Raw genomic sequence first — 21,307 nt, 5'->3', positions numbered from 1 at the left:
ATGCTAAAGTATAAATGATACACGTTATGCTTTTTAAGCTCTAAGATAAATTTAAACATCGTAAGAAAGTATTGCATATATTTCAGTTTTTCATTTATTCCCCCCCCCCCCGCACAAACCTGCACCATGTAGTCCTCCCGCCATGGCAACAAAACATCCAAAAATTTCTCATCTCTGCTCCTCGCCCCAGGCTTGCCCACTCCTGTCAGATTTTGGAAGCTCAGCAGGGTTGATCCTGGTTTGTGCTTGGATTGGAGAACCCCAGGGAAGTCTAGGGTTCTCACGCAGAGGCAGGCAATGGCCAACCACCACTGTGCCTCTCCTGCCTTGAAAGCCTTCAAGTCCCAGCCCATCTGGCATAGCAGGGCACCTCACCTAACTGCTGGAAGATGCTCTATCACCACCAACACCTTACAAGTCAATAGTGCATTTTAATACAGGACTATCTGCTTATCTGCAGGGTAAAAACATCTGATTTAACAGTGGAGCAAATAATAGATATAAACTTTCAACACCTAAGGAGCTGTGACTAGCTTCTGCTAAGCTCTTTCTCCCCTGCAGGAATGAATGCTGACATATAAATTGCCGTCTCAGTCCTTTGCATGACAAGAAAGGTGAGCAAGCAGAAGCGCACTCCAGCCACTTGTAGGCTGCAGGGAAGATTGACATTGTTTTCATTCTTTGCACATGGGAGAAAAAGATTGGTAGCACAACATCAATTTATCTCCCAGCCTACGAGTGGCCGGAGCGTGCTTGTGATTGGGACATCTAAGGAATGACAAACATTACACACAAAACACAACCCAGGCTGCCAGCTATATACAGACACAGACTCCTTTTCCTGCAGTGTTAGAAGTGGTGTGAAGTGAAAGGGACCCAGGAAACTGAATGGAAGGGTAAGTGGAGTACACCCTTCAAATGGAAGAATCCCTATGTTTGAATCCCAGCACTTCTGCATTAAAGAAGAGGAGCTGGGTTCAAGAGCTCTGCAGCAATAAAAAAGGAGGATAAGGAGGGTGACTGGAAAATGGCTGATGTTGAGAGAGCAGGATGGCATTGGCTTTTTACATGCTGCTTCAATAGCAATTACATTCCATAGCACTAGATTTAGAGGTTTCTGGAATGATGTGGGAATACATGCTGCTTTAATAGCAATTACATTCCATAGCACTAGATTTAGAGGTTTCTGGAATGATGTGGGAAGCAACAATGGACAAGAGCACCGAGCCCTTCCACCCCATTACCATGACAGGTGTTTGAAAGGCACGGGGGTCATACTGGTTCTCAGAATAAGCACAGCGAAGGTGGGGTTGGGACCAAAGTGATAATTCAGACTCTTGCTAGTACACAGTCTGTTTTGATTTCGCCCTGATACTTGGCGCACTGCTGCTCTCTTCATCTGACCCACTATAATCTTTACTTAGCTTTACAAAGAGACTATGGATTTAGGTGACAGTCTGCTAGTTTGTTTCAACAAGCAGCAACCAGGTCTGACTTGGGAGGCTCTGGCATGATACCAGCATACCAGTCGCCTATAAAAGCACTGCAACTATGCTCAGATGTGGGGGTGGGGAGAGCTAATACCAGACTTCCTGAGAATTTGTTGGCAGTGTACCCTCCCCCCCCCACTGCAAAAAAAAAAAAATCCCTTCCCTCTGGATGGCCCTGTGAAAGAGATACACAGATCTACACTATATGTCTCTGTGCTTTCTCTCATACTTTGCCTGAAGAAAGAAAGAAAGAAAGAAAGAAAGAAAGAAAGAAAGAAAGAAAGAAAGAAAGAAAGGAAGGAAGGAAGGAAGGAAGGAAGGAAGGAAGGAAGGAAGGAAGGAAGGAAGGAAGGAAGGAAGGAAGGAAGGAAGGAAGGAAGGAAGGAAGGACTCACCTAAATGCAGCAAATCTCTGCCCTGAGATCCATTTTCCGTGACAGGGCTTAGTGTTAAAATAAGCCAGAAGGGTTATAAAAGGTGAGCATTTCTGAGTGTATACAGAGTGCCTGCCCCTCCACTCTTGGTAACCCTCACTCCGCAGGCATTAAGGAGCAGGGTTCCCAGAACAAATCAGGAGCCTTCCGGGCAGTCTAGATCCCCAGCACCATTCCCATCAGTGGGCACATAAGACAAGCCACCATCGTGCATGCCTGGCTCTATAACATCATCTGGCTTGGGACAGGGCGGTAAGCAGCGGGCTTTAAAGATACTTGGATGAAATCTCAGTTCCACCCTCTTCCAGCACCACCCCATTCAAAATTACCTGCTTGCTGTTACACCTGATCTCACATGTAGAAATTGTGCTTACCTCCTATCTACTTCCTAAAAAACAATTTAGATGGCCACTAAGTTATCAATTAGGGTTGCCAACTTCCAGGTAAGAGCTGGAGATCTCTCAGAAGACAGAGATCAGTTTCTCTGGAGAGTATTGTTGCTTCAGAGGGTAGTCACTATGGTCTTATACACTGCTGTGCTCCTTCCCATTCCCAAACCCACCCTCCTCTGACTCTGCCCCTGTCAATCTCCCCCCCCCCCCCCGCAACCCAGAATTGGCAACCCTGCCTTTGCACCATGGGTGAACTACTCTTGGACCCCAAGAAGAAAAAGGGAGAAGTCCAATTTTCCCAACATTCTGATGAGACGTATTTTATGTAGATTTAAACTGAAGATGATGGAATCACATCTCCATCCTATCTGAAGCGTACAGAGTCAAGCCCAATTATACTGTAGTCTGCCCATTTATTAAACCTGGTGAATTCCACAGAAGAGGCCTCCTGGATATTACAAGCCCACGGACTTGTTTCTTCAAATTAGATCTCACTGATCAGTTCCTACAGGTATGAGCATCTGAGGCAGTGGTCACTTGGAACTTGCCAATGGCTGCTGTTGTGAAGACATTTCCCTCCAAGCCCGCTGACACCCTGCCAGAAACCTTGCCTCACCTTCCCTGCAGTCTGCTTCACAAAAAGAGGGTTGAGAACAGCATGGGGGCTTGAGAATCAAGATCAGGAGGGGCTGGGGGGAGAAGACTTGCTTTCTGTTTCTATGGTTGCAGCACCAGCAGCCCTTAAGACAGAAAAGATTTCCCTGCAACTAAACTGCATATTCATTTTAACATAGATCAACTTCCATTTTTCTCAGGCAAGATCCTCCCGAACTGCTATATAAATCCTCAAAGGCCAGAAGACCAAAAAACAATTTCCTATGCTCATTTAAAAAAAAAGGGGGGGGGAGTGAACAGCAATTTTTGAAAGAAAAAAAGGGGGAAATGGATTATACTTCTATATACAAATTGCATTGCAAACAAGAAGAATATTCTAGTTGCCTTTTGGGAAAGAGACAATTCAGGTTAAACAACACACCCCCATGTTCAACTTACAAATTTTCCCCCTCTAGCTGTCAATACCCAGTTTAGATAGTCCTTGCCGAAAATCATGTAGTTCATCGATCTTTCCATCTAGTACATCTAAAAAAGTCTGTAAATCAGTCTTAAGGTTGTTTTGTCTGTGTCTGCTCTCTTCCACATCCATCTGTAGAGCTCTGACTTTCTCCTCGAGGTCTTTATTCCTGTTTTCAGCGACCTTTAAAAGAAAAAAAATTGCAGGGAGGAAAAATCTAAACATTAGAACAGCAGGCTCACATCATCTGGTCGGTTTTAAACGCCCACCCCACCCTGCTGCCCTCTGCATCTGTATTACTGAGCCCCTGCCAAGCACACCTGTAACCACATTTCTGTTAGGGAAGAGCTGGCATTATTTTAATCTGACTGGCACACAGAAGGAGATGGATTAAGTGGAAGAGACGCTCTGCATTCAATTATGTCAGTTTGGACTCCATCTTAAAATCTGGCTGGAATTTTGACACCCCGCTCTGCATGCATTAATGTCATTGCAAGCATTTCAGACTAGGTTCCAAAAATTATCTGTGGTGGTTTGGATTCTGCCCCATACAAAATACCAACTAAAAGTGTGTGCCTTTATTGCAGGACACGCACATACTATTTGAGCCCTTCGGCTGAACATGCATAAAAGGCAGGAAAGAAAAGTAAAGTTTCTCCAACAATGTACTTCATTTTTGTAAATACAATGCAACCTACCCACCCCAATGTTCAGATTTATTTTTCCATTCTTAATAATAATAAATAATAATTTCGCTGAGTCAGATAATGGTTTGTATTGAAGGGTGGACTGCTAAACTCACACAGCGGTTCTTATAGTAAAGGAAGACAAATGTCCTTCGGCTGTGCTGACAGGGGTGTGGCCATCCCAAGACACTTTGGGGGGCCTGAGACAGAAAGGCCAAACGTTTCCCCACTTCTTCCCTTGGAGTGATGCTGCACTCAGATCTCTGTGCCATGGAAACCAAAGGAACACACACTCTGCCTCAAACTGCTGAAATTAGTTTCCTAATCCAAGGTGATTACAGTTTAAAATGCTGATGCAAATACTCTTTATAGCACTGATACTCAGTGGCTCGTGCTTTTTAACATGTCACCTGTGGCTCTTTCGAGCACTGTTCCCTCATGTGGAGACTACCCCGTGTTTCAGGAAAGTACCTGAAAGGGCTGGTAGCTGGCAGGTGGTCCCCACCTTGAAAACCAACCGTGGAGGAAAGAGCAAGTGGTCCTCTCCCTGTGGTGCAGGCGCCATGCTGGGGGCAGAAGTAAACATGGCTCTTTTCACAGAGGATGTGCAAATGTGAACCACAGAGAGAGGACCACTATTCTATTTTCCACATGCACACAAACAGCTGTAAATGGCAAAAAGATGACTGAACTTGGCATTCCTATAAGACTGCTGCCAATCCCAGATGAGCTTTGTAATTATACAAGCATGCATCTGCATTTCCTCACTTTCTGGATATACTGTGGTGAATGTTGACAATGTTACTAAGGTACCTGTTAACAGTTGCCATGGAAGCAGAGTTTTTGGCCATTCATTAGTGGAGTTATTTCAAACCCCGCTACTTTTCTTGCAGGTTTGGACAGTCTTTATTACTGATAGGGATCTTCTATCCCAACTTTACCCATTTTTAGGCTCCCGGGTTATCTACAGATGGATGTTCTGTTTTAGAGAAGTGCAAGGAAAGGACCCACAAGGATGTGCAAGAAAGGACCCTATTTCCCCTCCACACCATTTCTCTTTTCCTTCCTTGGCAGCTCTCACAGACTTTCTTCTCCTGCTTCCTTCTCTCTTTCCCACTCACCAACAAACCCACCTTTCTATGCTCCCCTGTCTTCCACTTTCCCTCCCATTAGCAGCTGGGAAAACTGTGGCTGACTGTCCCAGCTGCCAGGTCCCTGTTGCACTGTCCCAGCTGCCAGGTCCCTGTTGCACGGGGGGGGGGGGGGTGGTTTGACCACAAGGACTTGCACAAGTACCTCACTTTCCCCCAGTATCCCCTTCCCCATACTATTAGCTACCTCCTAGTAGCCCCTATGCCCTCTCCTCTTTCCCTGCATCATTTCCTTTCCTTTATCTGTTCCCCATCTTCAGCCATATTTATTATTTATCTACTTTATAGCTCACTTTTCTCCTCAATGGGGAAAGCAGCTTACATCATTCTCCTCCATTGTCTCTTCACAACAAGCCTGTAAAGTAGGGTAGGCTGGCCGAGAGTGACTGGCCCAAAGCCACCTGGCCAGCTTCCATGGCAGAGTGGGGATTTGAACGTGGGTCTCCCAGATCCTAGTTTGAAACTCTAACCAGTATACCACATTGGACTTCATGAGAAGGCTGCTGTTGAACAGTAGCAGGCAACTGGGTCTGGGTAAATCATGCAAGTCGCTGGTGAGCCCAGTCCCAACAAGTCCCCCCTCAAAGGCCAAAATGGCCCAGGAAATGGCCCTGCCCCCTCTCTTTTATTGACAGAAACTAAAGCTGGAAGTCTGGCAATACTGTGGTGGTTGTCTAGCAACAGTCACTGAGGGCGTTCATTTCTTAATGCTACAGCACCTGATTCTATTATCTGGGGGGATTTTATCACCCCTGTTTGTTTTTAGATTTCAGATTTTTCTGCTCCCTGGAGTTTCCGCTCAGGTCTGCAGAAAGATCTGACTGGTCTGTTTATGGCTCCAGTCTCTGGATGCAAGTATTCACAGAAGGACCATGTTGATGATGAAATATAGTGACAATAAAGTAAACCTCTCTAATGTAACTTGTCTTGGAAAAGTTATGTCCCCCCCATTCTGTTATTATAACATTCAAATTGCCTTACAGTGGTTTTAGAAACACACAGAAGAGATAAAACAATTAATCATTAACTAATCCATTAATCATGAAAGGGAACAGGTAGGAAAGGAAAGGTCCCCGGTGCAAGCACCAGTCGTTTCTGACTCTGGGGTGACATTGCTTTCACGTTTTCACAGCAGACTTTTTACAGGGTAGTTTGCCATTGCCTTCCCCAGTCATCTACACTTCCCCCCCCCCCCCAGCAAGCTGGGTACTCATTTTACTAACCTCAGAAGGATGGAAGGCTGAGTCAACCTCAAGCCCGCTACCTGAAAACCCAGCTTCCTCCGGGGATCGAACTCAGGTCGTGAGCAGAGCTTAGGATGGCAGTACTGCAGCTTTAACACTGCGCCACAGGGCAGGTAAGCAATGGTTAAATATGCAACACATAAGCAGGTTGGTCTTTAATGGAACCCACAACCTGACGCTTGAAGTAGCTGCTTCCATGTGCCTCTCACGTTAGGACCTGCTCTGTTCAAGGACATGATTGTATCGAGCCATTTTTGCTAGGCCAGCACTCTCTCTCCCCTTGAATAGAAGGCAGGCAGACAATACCTGCTTTCTCCTCTACTGGGATGGCTGCAGCCCTGTCACTTAGAAATAAAGAGGAAAGTTCTGTTGTTGCTGCCGGTGCCCTTGGCTTGCTCTTTCTGCACTTGGGTGTGAACAACCTTCTTCATTTGGACCGGAGTCGCCCCCACCCATCACATCAGAATCACTGAAACACAGATGGGAAAGCTGATCAAGTGAGTTAGAGGGAGAAAAGTGGGAAGAACACTTGAATCTCCTCGCAAATACAGCAGCCTGAGTTCATCCAGGAGTGGGAAATTGAAAGAAATTGCAGAAAAGGTGGAATAGTCTTCAGCTGATGTCCTTGTCATTTGGAAGCCCATGTCACATGCCTCCTTTGGGATTACAGCCTGGCAAAACTGTTATTCTGAGGAGCATCAATACTGGATCCAAAGACTGGAATTTACCAGGCGATGCAACGCAGTGACAGCTGACAGCAACCTCTCCAAAACGTTTAAGCAAACTTGAAGATGCCTGTTACTCCTGTCGATGCGCGTAGAGAGACCCAGAGGGTGATGCTTAGCGACGCAAGAATGAAGGCTGTACACAGTAGCTGTAAAACCACTATATGCATTTATTTACACCAACTCACTCTTCTGACTGACAAAACGCTCCGCTGCACTCCAACTCCTTTATCCCACAATCACCACTGTTGCTCTGTACATTTATACATGGGACAGCCAATCAGCAACTTGCTGTGTCATGCTGACTCTGCTTGGCTGATGCAATCCTTCTGGCAGCCAGCCACCAGCTGTCAGGTAGATCATCTAAGCCTCTCAGATCTACTTTTTGTTTTGCAGCACATGCTATAAGCTGTCTGTTTATACATAATAGTGACACCCCTCCTCAGGTTATAGCGGTGCTGCCATCCATCCATTACAACATTGCTTATACATATTGATTATTTCTTCACCAATATATTGATTACATAGCTTTCCATATATACATTACAGTTCAGTCGCTTCCATTCTTCCTGGACACACACACATTTTTCTCCGCTTGCCAATTAACCTGCAAGCACATTGTTATCAGTTGGCGCTCTGCCCAGACTGACCATATCTCCTCAGTTGGCTCTCTGCCCAGACTGAGCACTCGCCTTATCTTTTTTGCTGGCTTGTTTCCCAGACTTGTTCTTAACACAGTACCATATCTTGTCAATATAAGCGCATTTACATTTTTTACAGACCTTTTACAGAACACAGCTTTTACACATAGCATGACATTTACAGTTTTGAAATTGTTACATCTCAGCTCAGTTTTTACATACAATCATTTTCAGTTACAGCTTAATACATACATTCAAACAGTAAGTTTGTTTAACATTACAGCATTGTCTCTTACATTCCAGCACTTATGCATTTGCACCCTTTAATTCAGTTATTGCTTACAGCCTCTCCTTGCAGGCTTTGCTCATGTGTCTCCTTCCTCTCCAAGACCCATCTCATTCAACAGTTCCAGCACACTGGGATATGTTTTAGGATGGTCATCGTATACATAGGTATAACCATTTTCCTCCCTAGTGAAGGAAGTATCCACATGTACCTCTGGTGCACTTACACAGCCCCTTGGCTTTCCATCTGGCAAACTATTGCCCTTGCCCAGATAATTAACATCAGTATCAGAACCATATCTTTTTGGCGGCACACCCTTGTTTTTTCTTACAGAGACTCTGACCGGCTCCCTTTTTACAGCCTCAGAAGTCTCTTGCTGTTGACTGCTGCCTGCCCTGCTGTCACTGTCTTCCTCCTGCTTCAGTGAGCTTTCTGGCTTTTGCCCCTCCTCACTTGTCAAAGACAGTTGCAGTTTATTATCTCCAGGCATTTCATTTGCATGAATCTTAGACCAGTTTTCATCCTCGCAAAACGAGGCAGACCTACTCAGCCTAATCAAATCATTATTGTCCACAAACCTCCAGGATTTCATGCCATTTTGGTACCTTATAAACACAAGCTTCCTGGCTTTGGGACCTCCCTTTCTCCTCTTATCCAGAGGGATGTTCACCCAAGCCTTTGAGCCAAATATCCTCAGAAGATCTAGGGATGGCTTTCTCCCATACAAAACCCTGTAGGGTATATCGTCTATAGCCTCTGTCCACAAGCGGTTAGAAATATAACAGGACACCTTTAAGGCTTCACCCCAATATGCCTGCCTGAGACCACTATCTTGCAACAAAGCATGGCAAATACCTTGGAGTACTACCCCGTTCTCCCATGGAGAGGAAACGTTGGCCACCCTGTGCTCTATGCCCTCTTGCCTCAAATAGTTGGCAAACTCTTTATTCAGGAACTCACCCCTCTGGTCAGTCTGGATTGAGGCAATTTTAGCATTTAACTGTTTTTGCACTCTCCTTGCCCAGTACTTGAAGGTGGCACAGACATCACTTTTGTGTTTAATGGCATATACCCACGCAAACCTGCTGTGGTCATCAACCAGAATTAAGCCAAACCTATTTTTAGAAACGCTGGGTGCATACGGCCCCACCAGGTCGGCATGCACTAACTGGAGTGGTCTCTCTGACACACGCACACTCTTTCTGGTCGATGGAACTGCCCTTGATTTGGCTTCTTTACAAACATTGCAGTCTAAAAAGGCATTGCACTTGTCAACCTTCACTCCCTCTAATATCTCTAGAGTTTTGTTTATTGTATTATAGCTGGCGTGACCCAGCCTTCTATGCAGCCTGTGGATGCACCTGCTGTGGGGCTGCCTATTCCACACAGTATGAGCTTTTCCCACATTTTGCATGAGCTCATACACACTGGCTCTTAGAGTGCCTTTAGCCAGCTGTTTACCTTGTTTCAAAATTGCACAGCCCTGCTTATCAAATACTACGGTAAACCCAGCTTTTGCTAGAACAGAGACACTTAACAAGTTAGTTTCTAGCTCGGGCACACATAATACATTTTCAAACCTGTGTTTGAGTCCAGGAAAATAGACTGCACCTTGGCAAAGAACACTAGCTTGTCTCCCATCAGCTAAGCTGACAGTCTTCTGCTCAGCTGGCTTGCAGTCTTGAAGCTCCTCTTCACAGCAGCAGAATATCTGAGTAGCCCCAGAATCCACAACCCAAGGCAGACTCTGCAGTCCCGGACCAGTTCTTACTAGAGTCACCTGGGGAGTCCTTGAAGACTGCTGCCGGCTCTTTCTCTGCTGTTGCTGAGGACAAAATCTTTGTAAATGTCCGAGCTGTTTACACAAATAGCAGCGCCTCCTCCGCACCTGCAAGGCTTTTTCCTCCTCCTCGGCTTGCCAGCTGGAACCAGCCCCGACAGACCTCGGCTTCTCTTCTTCCTTGGCTCGAGTCTGCTCTCTCTTGCTTTCCAGCTGCCTCTGCTCTTCAGCCAGGAGTTTGCCGGTCACATAAGGCAAAGTTAGCTTGTCAGCATCCTGCCCTTCAAATGCTAACACCAGCATGTCATATCTCTCGTCCAGAGAGCTCAATAAGATGTACACCTTATCTTCGTCAGCCACGGCCTTCCCTCTTGCTTCAAGGTCTTGGAAACAATTAGACATACCGTCGAGGTGGTCCCTCATCGACTCCCCGGCCAGCATACGTTTCCTGTAGAGCCTCCTCCATAGGGATATCAGCGTGCCGGCTGACTTCTGCACATACACAGCCTTGAGAGCTTCCCAAGCCTCCTTTGCTTTCTGGTGCCCACGGACATGCACCAGCTGGTCGTCTGCAACACTTAGGATGATGTTGGCTAGAGCTTTTTGATCCTTGACGGCCTCTGCCGCTGTGGGATTAGCTGGAGGAGCTGACACACAGTCCCAAAGCCCCTCTTTCTTCAGGAAATGCTCTAACCTCAGCGACCAGGTGTTGTAGTTGGTAGTGGTGAGCTTATCCACCAGCACTGTAGCTGCTGCTGTAGCCATCCTGCTCAGACTCCTCTCAGCCACTGCTGGTCTCACCTCCTAGGCAGCCTCTGGAGCACGTCAGCATCCTTCCTTTACCACCTCTCTCTCAGGTCTCAGGTTCTAGGCGCAGCGGAAGCGTGCTGGGCCCATAACCCTGTCGATGCGCGTAGAGAGACCCAGAGGGTGATGCTTAGTGACGCAAGAATGAAGGCTGTACACAGTAGCTGTAAAACCACTATATACATTTATTTACACCAACTCACTCTTCTGACTGACAAAACGCTCCGCTGCACTCCAACTCCTTTATCCCACAATCACCACTGTTGCTCTGTACATTTATACATGGGACAGCCAATCAGCAACTTGCTGTGTCATGCTGACTCTGCTTGGCTGATGCAATCCTTCTGGCAGCCAGCCACCAGCTGTCAGGTAGATCATCTAAGCCTCTCAGATCTACTTTCTGTTTTGCAGCACATGCTATAAGCTGTCTGTTTATACATAATAGTGACAACTCCCAGCTCAAGATCAAATTGGTTGGGTGGGCAAGTCAGCAGTAGTTTGCCCAGCTCCCAGTGAAGCAAATAAGAAATATAAGACTAAAAAAACATGAAGGCTAATTTGTGCAGACAGACCTCCTAGAAACAGCCCTCATCAAGCAAAAATGGTCAAGCCAGGAGGAACACATGTGGGCACCTACTCTCAAGAGGACTTGTGTGCTCTGCACCACTGGATGACACCAGACGGTGCTGCCCAATGAGGTCACACCCATCACCTGTCTGGGGTGTGATTCCAGGCCCCCTCCCTTGGTGTTAAAGCTTTAGCCAAGATCCAAGTCCTTTTTCCTTTTACTTAGAAAATATATGGGGGGGGGGGGGATGAATGCACAGTCCATATCCTGCTTAGCTACTCATTAACATTTACACTAAACTTAAATCATTTAATTCCTACACAACTTTGGACATAGTGACCAATTTGCATGTAAGATTTGCTCCTTTGCACTGACCTCTGAAAGAATCGTAGAGGTGGAAGGGACCTCCGGGGTCACCCCACTGCATAATGCAGGAAATTCACAAATACCTTCCCCATACACATACATCCCCAGTGACCCCTGGCAAAATCCTCTAGGATCCCTTGCCAAACTGGCCTGGAGAAAAACTGCTGACTGACTCCAAAGCATTAACCAGCATTTCCCTGGGCATGTAAGAAAGGGCCCCAAGAACTAAGCATAGATGCCCTCCTTCTCATGATCTGCTTAAATTCACATAATAAGCATTGCTGTCAGATAGCTATCTAGCATCTGCTTAAAAACCTCCAAGGAAGGAGAACCCTCCATCTCACGAGGAAGCCTGTTCATTGAGGAACTGCTCTGTCAAGAACTTCTTCCTAATGTTTAGCCAGAAACTCTTTTAATTTTAACCCATTGGTTCTGGTCCTACCTTCTCGAGCCACAGAAAACAATTCCACACCATCCTCTAGATGACAGCACTTCAAGTACTTGAAGATGGTTATCATATCACCTCTCAGCCTCCTCCTCTCCAGGCTAAACATCCCCAGCTCCTTCAACCTTTCCTCAAAGGACTTGGTCTCCATACCTCTCACCATCTTCATTGTCCTCCACTGGACACATTTCAGCTTGTCTATATCTTTCTTAAATTGTAGTGCCCAAAACTTAACACAATACTCTAGGTGAGGTCTAATCAAAGCAAAGTAAAGCGATACCATCACTTCACATCATCTGGACACTATACTTCTGTTGATACAGCCCAAAATTGCATTTGCCCTTTTAGCCACCACATCACACTGCTCAGTGTACGGTTCACTAAGACCCCTAGATCCTTTTTGCACATAATACTGCAAAGACAAGTCATTCCTATCCTATAACGATGCATTTGATTTTTCCTACCTGTACGCAGAACTTTGCATTTATCCACCTTAAAATTCATTTTATTTGTTTTTCCCCGTTTTCCAGCCTGTCAAGGTCATCCTATATCCTGTTTCTGTCTTCTGTGTTTGCAACCCCTCCCAATTTAGCATCATCTGCAAATTTAATAAGCATTCCCTCTATTCCTTCATCCAAATCATTTATAAAGATGTTGAACAAAACAGACCCCAGGACAGATCCTTGAGGCACTTGAGATTGTCTGGAGCATGGTGGGAGGGCTGCCAATGACATTCAGCTCTTGATTTCATTACCTAAACAGTCAGAAGCTGCCATCTCTACCCCAAGCTATTGCCAGGATTCTATAGTTAAATGGCTAAGGGTGGTGGTAGCGGAGGGGGGGAGAGGACAACAAACAGAAACTAGTAAGGCAGAGGAAGGCTACTCGTCTGAGGGGACAGCAGGATGGGATAACCTTATCATGAACAGACCAAGTCAAAAGTCCAGTTCTGATGATGGAGAAACAGAGACTGGTGATGAGCATCTTGTTCCACTTACTTCTGACTCTCTGCCTAGACTCAGTCAATGCTGCCATGGTGATCCATCCCATGGTAACCTTGGAGTTGGATTAATGTGCTGCATGTGGGGCTGCCCTTAAAGATAACCCAGAAACTACAGACTGTTCAGCACTCAGCAGCCTCTCTGTTGACTAAGACCATTCACTGCCATTGGATGGCACTGTCCCGGAGCCATTGATGATTTGCTTTTGGGCTCAGTGGGAATGTGCCTGGGACCTCAATTCCTGAAGGCCTCTGTGTGTGCCATTCTAGATACAGCCCTGATGCATCCTTTCCTACCAGAGACCTATTTGAGGGCTTTCTCATCTCCAGAGTTATGGAATTGGCTGCTGGTAGAATTCTGGGCAGCACAATCCCTTTCTGGCTTTTTCAGACTGTGTAAAATAGTCTGGATTAAAAACACTTTTAGTTTAAACTAACCAGTTGACTTGATTAGTCTTGTAGGCTGCTAGCTTTTATTCTGATGAAGTTTTGAGATTACTGTAAATTGCTATATATGAAGAAAGGCAGTATATAAGTACTTTAATAAGGGAAAACAAAACTCCCCTGACAATCTTTCCCTACCTGGGGAAGTCTACCCTTAGACCTTCTCATCACAAGCATTCTAGATACAGCCCTGAAGCTAAATACCTTATGCTTTAAGCTTAACTTTGAAACTGTCTGATAGATATAAATACCTGCAGTTTCTGAGACACTGATTCACATTCTTGCATGAGCTGTGGTATGACTTCACCCTGTTTCCGAAGATCTTCCAGTTCCTAGAGAAAGTAACATAAAATATGGAAGTACTATAATTTAACTGAGGCAATGTATTTTTTAAAAAAAACAAAACAGAAGCAAGCCACAGGAAAACAATTATTTTACAAAGATCTCCTAAAAATAGGGCTTAAACAAAACAATTAGGTAAAGTGAGAAAGCAAGAAAAAAAATTGTACTCCTGAAGGATATGAATAGTTAATGTATTAAATTAGAAAATTATTTGTTTTGAAGCTATATTCTCTTCTCCCTCCATCCCCACCCCAATTATGTCATCACCACTTCAGCATAAACCAGTTCCGAGAAACCAATGTTTTTAAAAAAAATTTCATTAAATTATCAACACACACAGTTACACCTACGCATCAAAATTATGTTACACAAGGGAAAATGTACTGAAGTAATAAACACAAAGACTGACAGTGCTATGCTAAGCAGAGTTACCCTTCTTAATCAATAGGCTTAAAAAGGTATAGCTGTTTAGGAGGAGAGACAAGCTTCCCCTCTCCATACACGATCGTCCCGATCCCACTCAGTTCTTCTGAGATGGGAATTCCCAGGTCACGTGTCAACCAGCCACATAGCTCTCTAATATGTGAACCAGCCCCTTCCTCAGATAGAAACCATCACCTGTCTGAAGGTGTACAGAAGGGCATTCACTTCCACTTGTGGCAGTCATCGGTTTGACAGGGGAGTTCCTCTCAAGGAGTGTGGGTGTACATCACTTTGCTGCATGCAAAAACCTCAGATTTGCATTCAGCTTCTGCAAAATAAGGCAGTTCATTTGTCATCAAGAACTCCCTATTGGAATAGCACTGTACGCCAGTCCTGAAGACTTTTCATTGGCCATTTGTTAGGTGCCAGTATTTATTTTTAAAGGTCTTCATGATCTGGACCCACATACCTGAAGGACTGCCCCTCTTGATATAAATCTGTGCGGCAGTGGCGCTCCTCAGAACAGGATCTCCTAGCAGGCAGGGCTCTTGCTCTTAAAAAATCAGGCTCATTATGACCCCAGGCTCTTCTGCTGCTGTCCCCCTACCACTGCTGCAGAACAGCCTTCCAGAATGAGTGAGGCAGGTGCCTACCCCAGAGAGCTTCCAGCAAGGTGGTCAATAGAACATATGAAGCTGCCTTATACTGAATCAGACCCTCAGTCCATCAAAGTCAGTATTGTCTACTCAGACTGGCAGTGACTCTCCAGGGTCTCAAGCTGAGGTTTTTCATGCCTACTTGCCTGGACCCTTTTTAGTTGGGAGATGCCGGGGATTGAACCTGGGACCTTCCGCTTAACAAGCAGATGCTCTGCCACTGAGCCACCATCCTCCCCTAAATAGAGTTCTTTAAGAGAGTTTATGGGGCAGTTTACAGATGTGGGAACTGTTTTTTTAGATGTTTTTTGTACAGTCTTTGTTGCTGTTACTCTGCCTTGGAAGAAAGGTGGGGTACATCAATAATATAAATAAACATCTACCTGCCATGCCCCTCTGTCATACTCCTTGGCTTTTCAGTGCTCTTCAAAGCATAAGGATTTCAAAGATGCCTGCACTGATGTGCAGACCCCATGCAGGACTGGCCTTCATATCCAAGAATAGGCAATGTTTGGTTTACTTAGAGCTAATCAGGAGCTCATTCATGTCAGAACCCAGCCTGAAAGCCAGCCGGGGCAGCCCTCCACGGCGAGCAGAAATGAAGCCTGTAATATTCATGAGTCCATTTTCTGGCTGAGTGGGAGTCTTGAAAGTTACAAAATATGGCTCATTATGAAATGCTATTACCCATGAAAGAAATGAGGAAGAAAGCATGACAGCTCTCTTTGAAACATACTGCTGAAAGGCATTCATCACAGTGCAGAACAATCCATCACCTCAGACTATGTCCATGCAATGACTTGAAGCTCTTTTAACAGGTCTGGGCTGTTAACAGCATTAGCTAGACTGGTCCTGAAAAGAGCTTTTGCATGCAGGCTGGGAGCATCAGCCTAAGAGTCTCAAGAGCAAGATCCAGAGGGCCACAAGGGCGATCCCTCGCAACGGAGGCTCCACGGCTGGAAGACAACTTCCTGTGGACAAGCAGCAGGTGCTCCCAAACAAGCCTCTGGTTGCAGCACCCTGGTCTTGTCTTATTTCAAGCTGCAAAAAGGATACATGGAGTATTGCAGCCTGAAATAACGGGAAAAATATAAGGAATTTAGACTCTTAATTTGAATATTTCCATAGGCAGTCTCTCATTATAATTTATTATATATGAGAGACTGCATATGGAAATGTTCAATTAATTGTTATATGAAAGGCTACTGAATGATTAACTGTCTAAATTTTTATATATATTTTTCCAGTATTTCGGGCTGCAATACTCAGCATATCCTTTTTGCAGCTACTGGGGTGGCACTGGAGTTTTTGCTTCTTGCTCCAGGCGGCTGCCCCCCCCATGCCCCCCATGGGGGGTCTCTAAAAGGGGGGAGGTGGGGCTGCTTCTGCCACCTCCCCACTAGATGAAGAAGCGGCAGACGCAGCTATCTGCCTCCCGCCTCCCATTTAAAGACCCCTGCCAATCAGCTGATCAGCGGGGGTATTTAAACTGTATGGAGGCAAGTCACTGCGATGCTGCCTCTTTTGTCTGCCCAGGTTCAGGGTGGGCGAAAGAGGCGGCACCTCTGCCTTGTTCTGAGGCTGGCTTTCTTTGCAGGGGAGGCAACTTTGGAGCGAGCCTGCACTGCCTTTCTTGTCTGCTGGGGTCTCAGGGGTGGTGAGGCACTGGGCGACGTGTGAGGAGGGGCACCTAGCAGTGCCCCATAGGCCAGGCGGTGCCCTAGGCAGCCAACTGTATGGCCTACTCCCATGCACTGGCCATGGCAGCTATCCATACATAATCCTCTCCCACTGTTGTTATCTTGTTTCAATATGAGGATATTTCAAGCTACAAGAACAGGGCTGAACCCAAATCTATAGAACTGAATCCACAGGTCTCTATCGAGCAGTGAAAGCTCTGACCCCACAGTTTGTATCCAACCCCTGCTTAAGTTCTTCAACAACACTAACCTCATGAGCTCCCCACCAAGTTTACCATTCCTACAGGGGCTCCAGTCAATTTCCCCAGCATGACTCAACCTGCTCATTTTGGCAAATGAATGCATCATCCCACCCACCTTCCGATGAGCCTCTGTTTACTGCATTTTTCAAAAAATGAATCGCAACTCAGATTAAAAGCACAGAGCATGGATGTCTAACAGCACTGATTGTTTGCAAAAATTAATTGGGAACATTAATCAAATCAAGTGTCAGAAGCCTACAGATCTGTTTGGGCAATCTGGATTAATATTATTAAGGCCTCTTATTTCTCCAAAGATGCTGAGGATAAGTCTGTCGCTTTAGAACCATTTCACAATCAGGCTTTTATTTTACATACCAGTTCCTTGTCTTGAAGTTCTGTTTCCAGCTCCTGGAGACGTCTGCTGAGTTGCACGTTTCGCTCTCTCTCCTTATCTATCTCACTGCACTGCTCTTCCAGCTCCTCAATCTTCAAAGAGAAGCAAAAGCATAGTCAGTTTAAGTTCTCACTGCACTAGCCTAGTCTTTAGAGCTACTAGTGCTTTACTTTGAACACATACATCAGAACCTGCTAAATCCCATGTTCAAGTCCTAGAATGCCCCTCCTCCAATGCTTCCTAATCAGAGGGAACTGGGCTAAAGAGGGTAAGTTTTCTTTGGTGCCCCATAAAGAGCTGCAGCACCAATGACCTTTATCTGCCAAGCAGGGAACTGGCATGATAAGAGCCCTGTGCCCTCAACCCATAAGGAGCTAGTGTGGGGTAGCCAGTCCCAGGGCTTCAGCCCCCACAGAGCCATGAACCAGCTGGACCAATCACTCACTTCTGATAAGTTACCCTTTCACAGCATTCATTTATTTAGTACGTTTCTATCCCATATTTCCTTCACAGGGTCCCTTTCCCACTTGCACAACACTGTGAAGTAGGTTAGGCTGAGAAAGAGTAACTGGACCAAGCTCACCCAAAATAGTTCCATGGTTAGGTGGGGGGGGGCACGGTGGGGGGAGCTTGGAGCCCCTTCTCATTAGATTGCACCCTGCCCCCCCCCCAACCACCTGGAGGTTTGGTTTCTGGTGCAATTCAGATGCAAGGTCTTCCTGCTGGCCACATATTTGCCATATGGATTTTGTAACATAAAGTAGGAGTTCAGTAGGACTTCTAAGACCAACAAAGTTTTATTTTATTTATTTAACAATAAACAATTTATTTTATTTAAAACCAACTTAAATAGACCAACAGGGCCTTCTTTTTAACATGAAACAGAATGTTCAGCTTGGAATGAACTCATTTCCCTTTCTTAACGATTCCTCCTTGAGTTCCACTGCCTTGAACACTTTTCTCGTCAGTCTCTCACTTTTGGGACTGGACCCAGAGAAACAAGCAATGGGGGGTGGGGGGAGCTCATTGGAGGGAGCTGAAGGCTCTTAGCTGTCACCAAATCTGTGCGCCCTTGCTTCAGATCAATCACTCTTATGAACATATGAATATATGAAGCTGCCTTCTACTGAATCAGATCCTCGGTCCATCAAAGTCAGTATTGTCTACTCAGACTGGCAGGGTCTCAAGCTGAGGTTTTTCACACCTATTTACCTGGAACCTTTTTAGTTGGAGACATCAGAGATTGAACCTGGAACCTTCTGCTTATCAAGCAGATGCTCTACCACTGAGCCACCATCCCTCCCCATCCCTCTTGATGCAGAGAGGTGACAGAATCACCTACCCAAGGGGGGGTGCCTGTTGGAGCCCTGCACAGGTGTCTGCTCTGGGTTTGCCTCCTTTCCAATCAGGAAACAATAGATGGTCCATACACAGGAGTGGGCTCTCCCATGGGAAGATTATTCTTACTCCTATAAACACTCCAAAAATAATCCTTTTGAGGCATAAGCTTACAGTGACCTTTAATATTAATTTAAGAACTACCTACCCCATCCTGCCCAGGGAGACATTGGGAAATACTGCACTGGGTGGGAAAAAGAGTTCCATGTTACTCCAGTGCTGAACAGACCAGAGCTTTCCAGAAAAACAGGCTCAACTACGCTGAATTATTTCCACCAGCATTTGCAGGAACAGAATTCCATGGCTGTCAGCAGACATCTGCCAGGGCCAATTAAAATCCTTTGGTAGATTGTACCATATTATTTGGGTGGCAGTACAAACTACTATTCTTGGATTGCAGTTTTAAAAAGAGAAGAAGACGAAGAAGAAGAAGAATTTCAAATTTATACCCCGCCCTTCTCTCTGAATCAGAGACTCAGAGCAGCTTACAGTCTCCTATATCTTCTCCCCCCACAACAGACACCCTGTGAGGTGGGTGGGGCTGAGAGGGCTCTCACAGCAGCTGCCCTTTCAAGGACAACCTCTGCCAGAGCTATGGCTGACCCAAGGCCATTCCAGCAGGTGCATGTGGAGGAGTGGGGAATCAAACCCAGTTCTCCCAGATAAGAGTCTGCACACTTAACCACTACATTCCAGTGGCATCTTTAAGAAGAAGAAGAATTGCAGATTTATACCCTTCCCTTCTCTTTGAATCAGAGACTCAGAGTGGCTCACAATCTACTATATCTTCTCCCCCCACAACAGACACCCTGTGAGGTGGGTGGGGCTGAGAAGGCTCTCACAGCAGCTGCCCTTTCAAGGACAACCTTTGCCAGAGCTATGGCTAACCCAAGGCCATTCCAGCAGCTGCAAGTGGAGGAGTGGGGAATCAAACCCAGTTCTCCCAGAAAAGAGTCTGCACACTTAACCACTACACCAAACATGGAACTCTTTTTTCCACCCAGTGCAGTATTTCCCAACATCTGCCTAGGCAGGATGTGGGAGTTCTTAAATTAATATTAAAGGTACACTGTAAGCTTATGCCTCAAAAGGATTATTTTTGAGTGTTTATAGGAATAAGAGAGCGTTTTAAATTTATACCTCTCTGCCATTCTGCTCTGCCTGCCATTTATGTACAGCAGATCAACTGGGAGGTGGGGGAGATACTTTGGTCTGTATTGGACAGTTGAGACTGCAGTCTGATTAGTACCACCTAGCTATTCTGACATTATCACATCCTAAGGCAATCCCAGTTAAGGGTCTATAGAGCAGCAATTTGGTTGATTCACAAGGGAACACGCTTTCAGAAATTACAATAATCATGGTAGAATAAGGATGCATTAAATGGAATACAGCAGATGCTCAATAAATGGTTTTTCCTGCTCCCTCCCTTTGGGTTCAGGGATCGACAGAGCTGATGCTCTGATTCTCTATCACATGAATGTGAAGCCAGGAGGGAGGCGAATGTTTGCCCTTGGCTCCTGCATTCAACTATCTGTGTAATGACCAGCAATTGCCAGAAGCAGCAGCTCCAGAAAAGTGTCCCTGATCTGCCGCAGCAACTTATGAAGGAGACTCAAGCTGACCCTGCCTTTATCCAGGGCACAGGACTGCGGGAGGTCACAGTGACAGCGCATGGACAGCATGTGTGATCTTCCATTTCTCAAAATTCATAGCGGTGATGTTGGCAAACCAGGAGTCATTAATTATAGTCTGTTATTGGTGATCTGATGGTAAGGTTTTTATCGTTCTCCTAGAATGTTCTTGGAATACAGGAAAAATATACACATATACATACACACACGTATGTGTGGGGAGGAGGGAGAGAGCATGCACTGAGTTGACAGTGCATAAAGAAAGAAACTTCTGGTCCATTAATGAGTTATCTCCCAGTTCTTTTAATTTTTTTCCTCATTACAGTGCAGCATAAGAAAGTACAAACACAGGGAGAAAGTGTGTGTCAGGGAAGCACAATGCTGGATTGCAATGGACAGAGGAATGGAAGACAGTGGGACAGACTGGCCATTTAACATACAAGGAAATTCCCTGTTGGGCCAATGCCCACTGGTGGCTGAAAGCAAGAGAAGCCAATCCCCTGGCAGCTCTGCCAGTTCTTTGGGGACCACTTGGCTTAGATCCTTCGACAACAATGATGCTCAGTGTCACTTCATCAATTGCCTATTCCTACCAGCTTGTGGGAGGAAGCAATCAGTGGGTTGATGCCCACTGTTGGTGCCACTGAAGTCAGTGGTCCCCGCAGCACTAGTTTGCAGAGCAGCAGGGGCCGTTCCACTTGGCTTGTTTTCTCCATCATACCATCTTTAGCCATTGCTTTTTCCTTTGACTTCCCATTGGAAATAGCTAAAGTGATGTAAGCACAACCACTTCTCCCCCACTACGCGCTTTTCTTAGAACGCAGAAGTCATAGAATCATAGAGTTGGGAGGGACCTCCATGGTCATCTAGTTCAACCTCCTGCACAATACAGGAAACTCACAAATACCTCCCCTTAAATTCACAGGATCCTCATTGCTGTCAGATGGCCACCGGTGTTGTAAATTCAAAACATCATTTTAAAAGGTA

General features: G+C 45.6%; 1 protein-coding gene across 1 annotated transcript in view; it reads right to left on the bottom strand.

Moving 5' to 3' along the window:
• Window positions 1-2,711: 2,711 nt before the first annotated feature.
• The window catches only part of HOMER2 (homer scaffold protein 2), a 125,573-nt gene continuing 106,977 nt past the window's right edge, over window positions 2,712-21,307 (bottom strand). Inside the window, exons 7-9 of the mRNA XM_060259916.1 lie at window positions 17,270-17,380; window positions 13,783-13,863; window positions 2,712-3,571 (exon numbers count right to left, since the gene is read on the bottom strand). Of these exons, the coding sequence (XP_060115899.1) occupies window positions 3,383-3,571; window positions 13,783-13,863; window positions 17,270-17,380 (381 nt within the window). The 3' untranslated portion in view covers window positions 2,712-3,382. The remainder of the gene's footprint in view (window positions 3,572-13,782; window positions 13,864-17,269; window positions 17,381-21,307) is intronic.

This window comes from Heteronotia binoei, chromosome 19, assembly GCF_032191835.1.
Source record: "Heteronotia binoei isolate CCM8104 ecotype False Entrance Well chromosome 19, APGP_CSIRO_Hbin_v1, whole genome shotgun sequence".
Lineage (NCBI taxonomy): Eukaryota > Metazoa > Chordata > Lepidosauria > Squamata > Gekkonidae > Heteronotia > Heteronotia binoei.
This window is presented reverse-complemented; position numbering and strand designations above follow the sequence as displayed.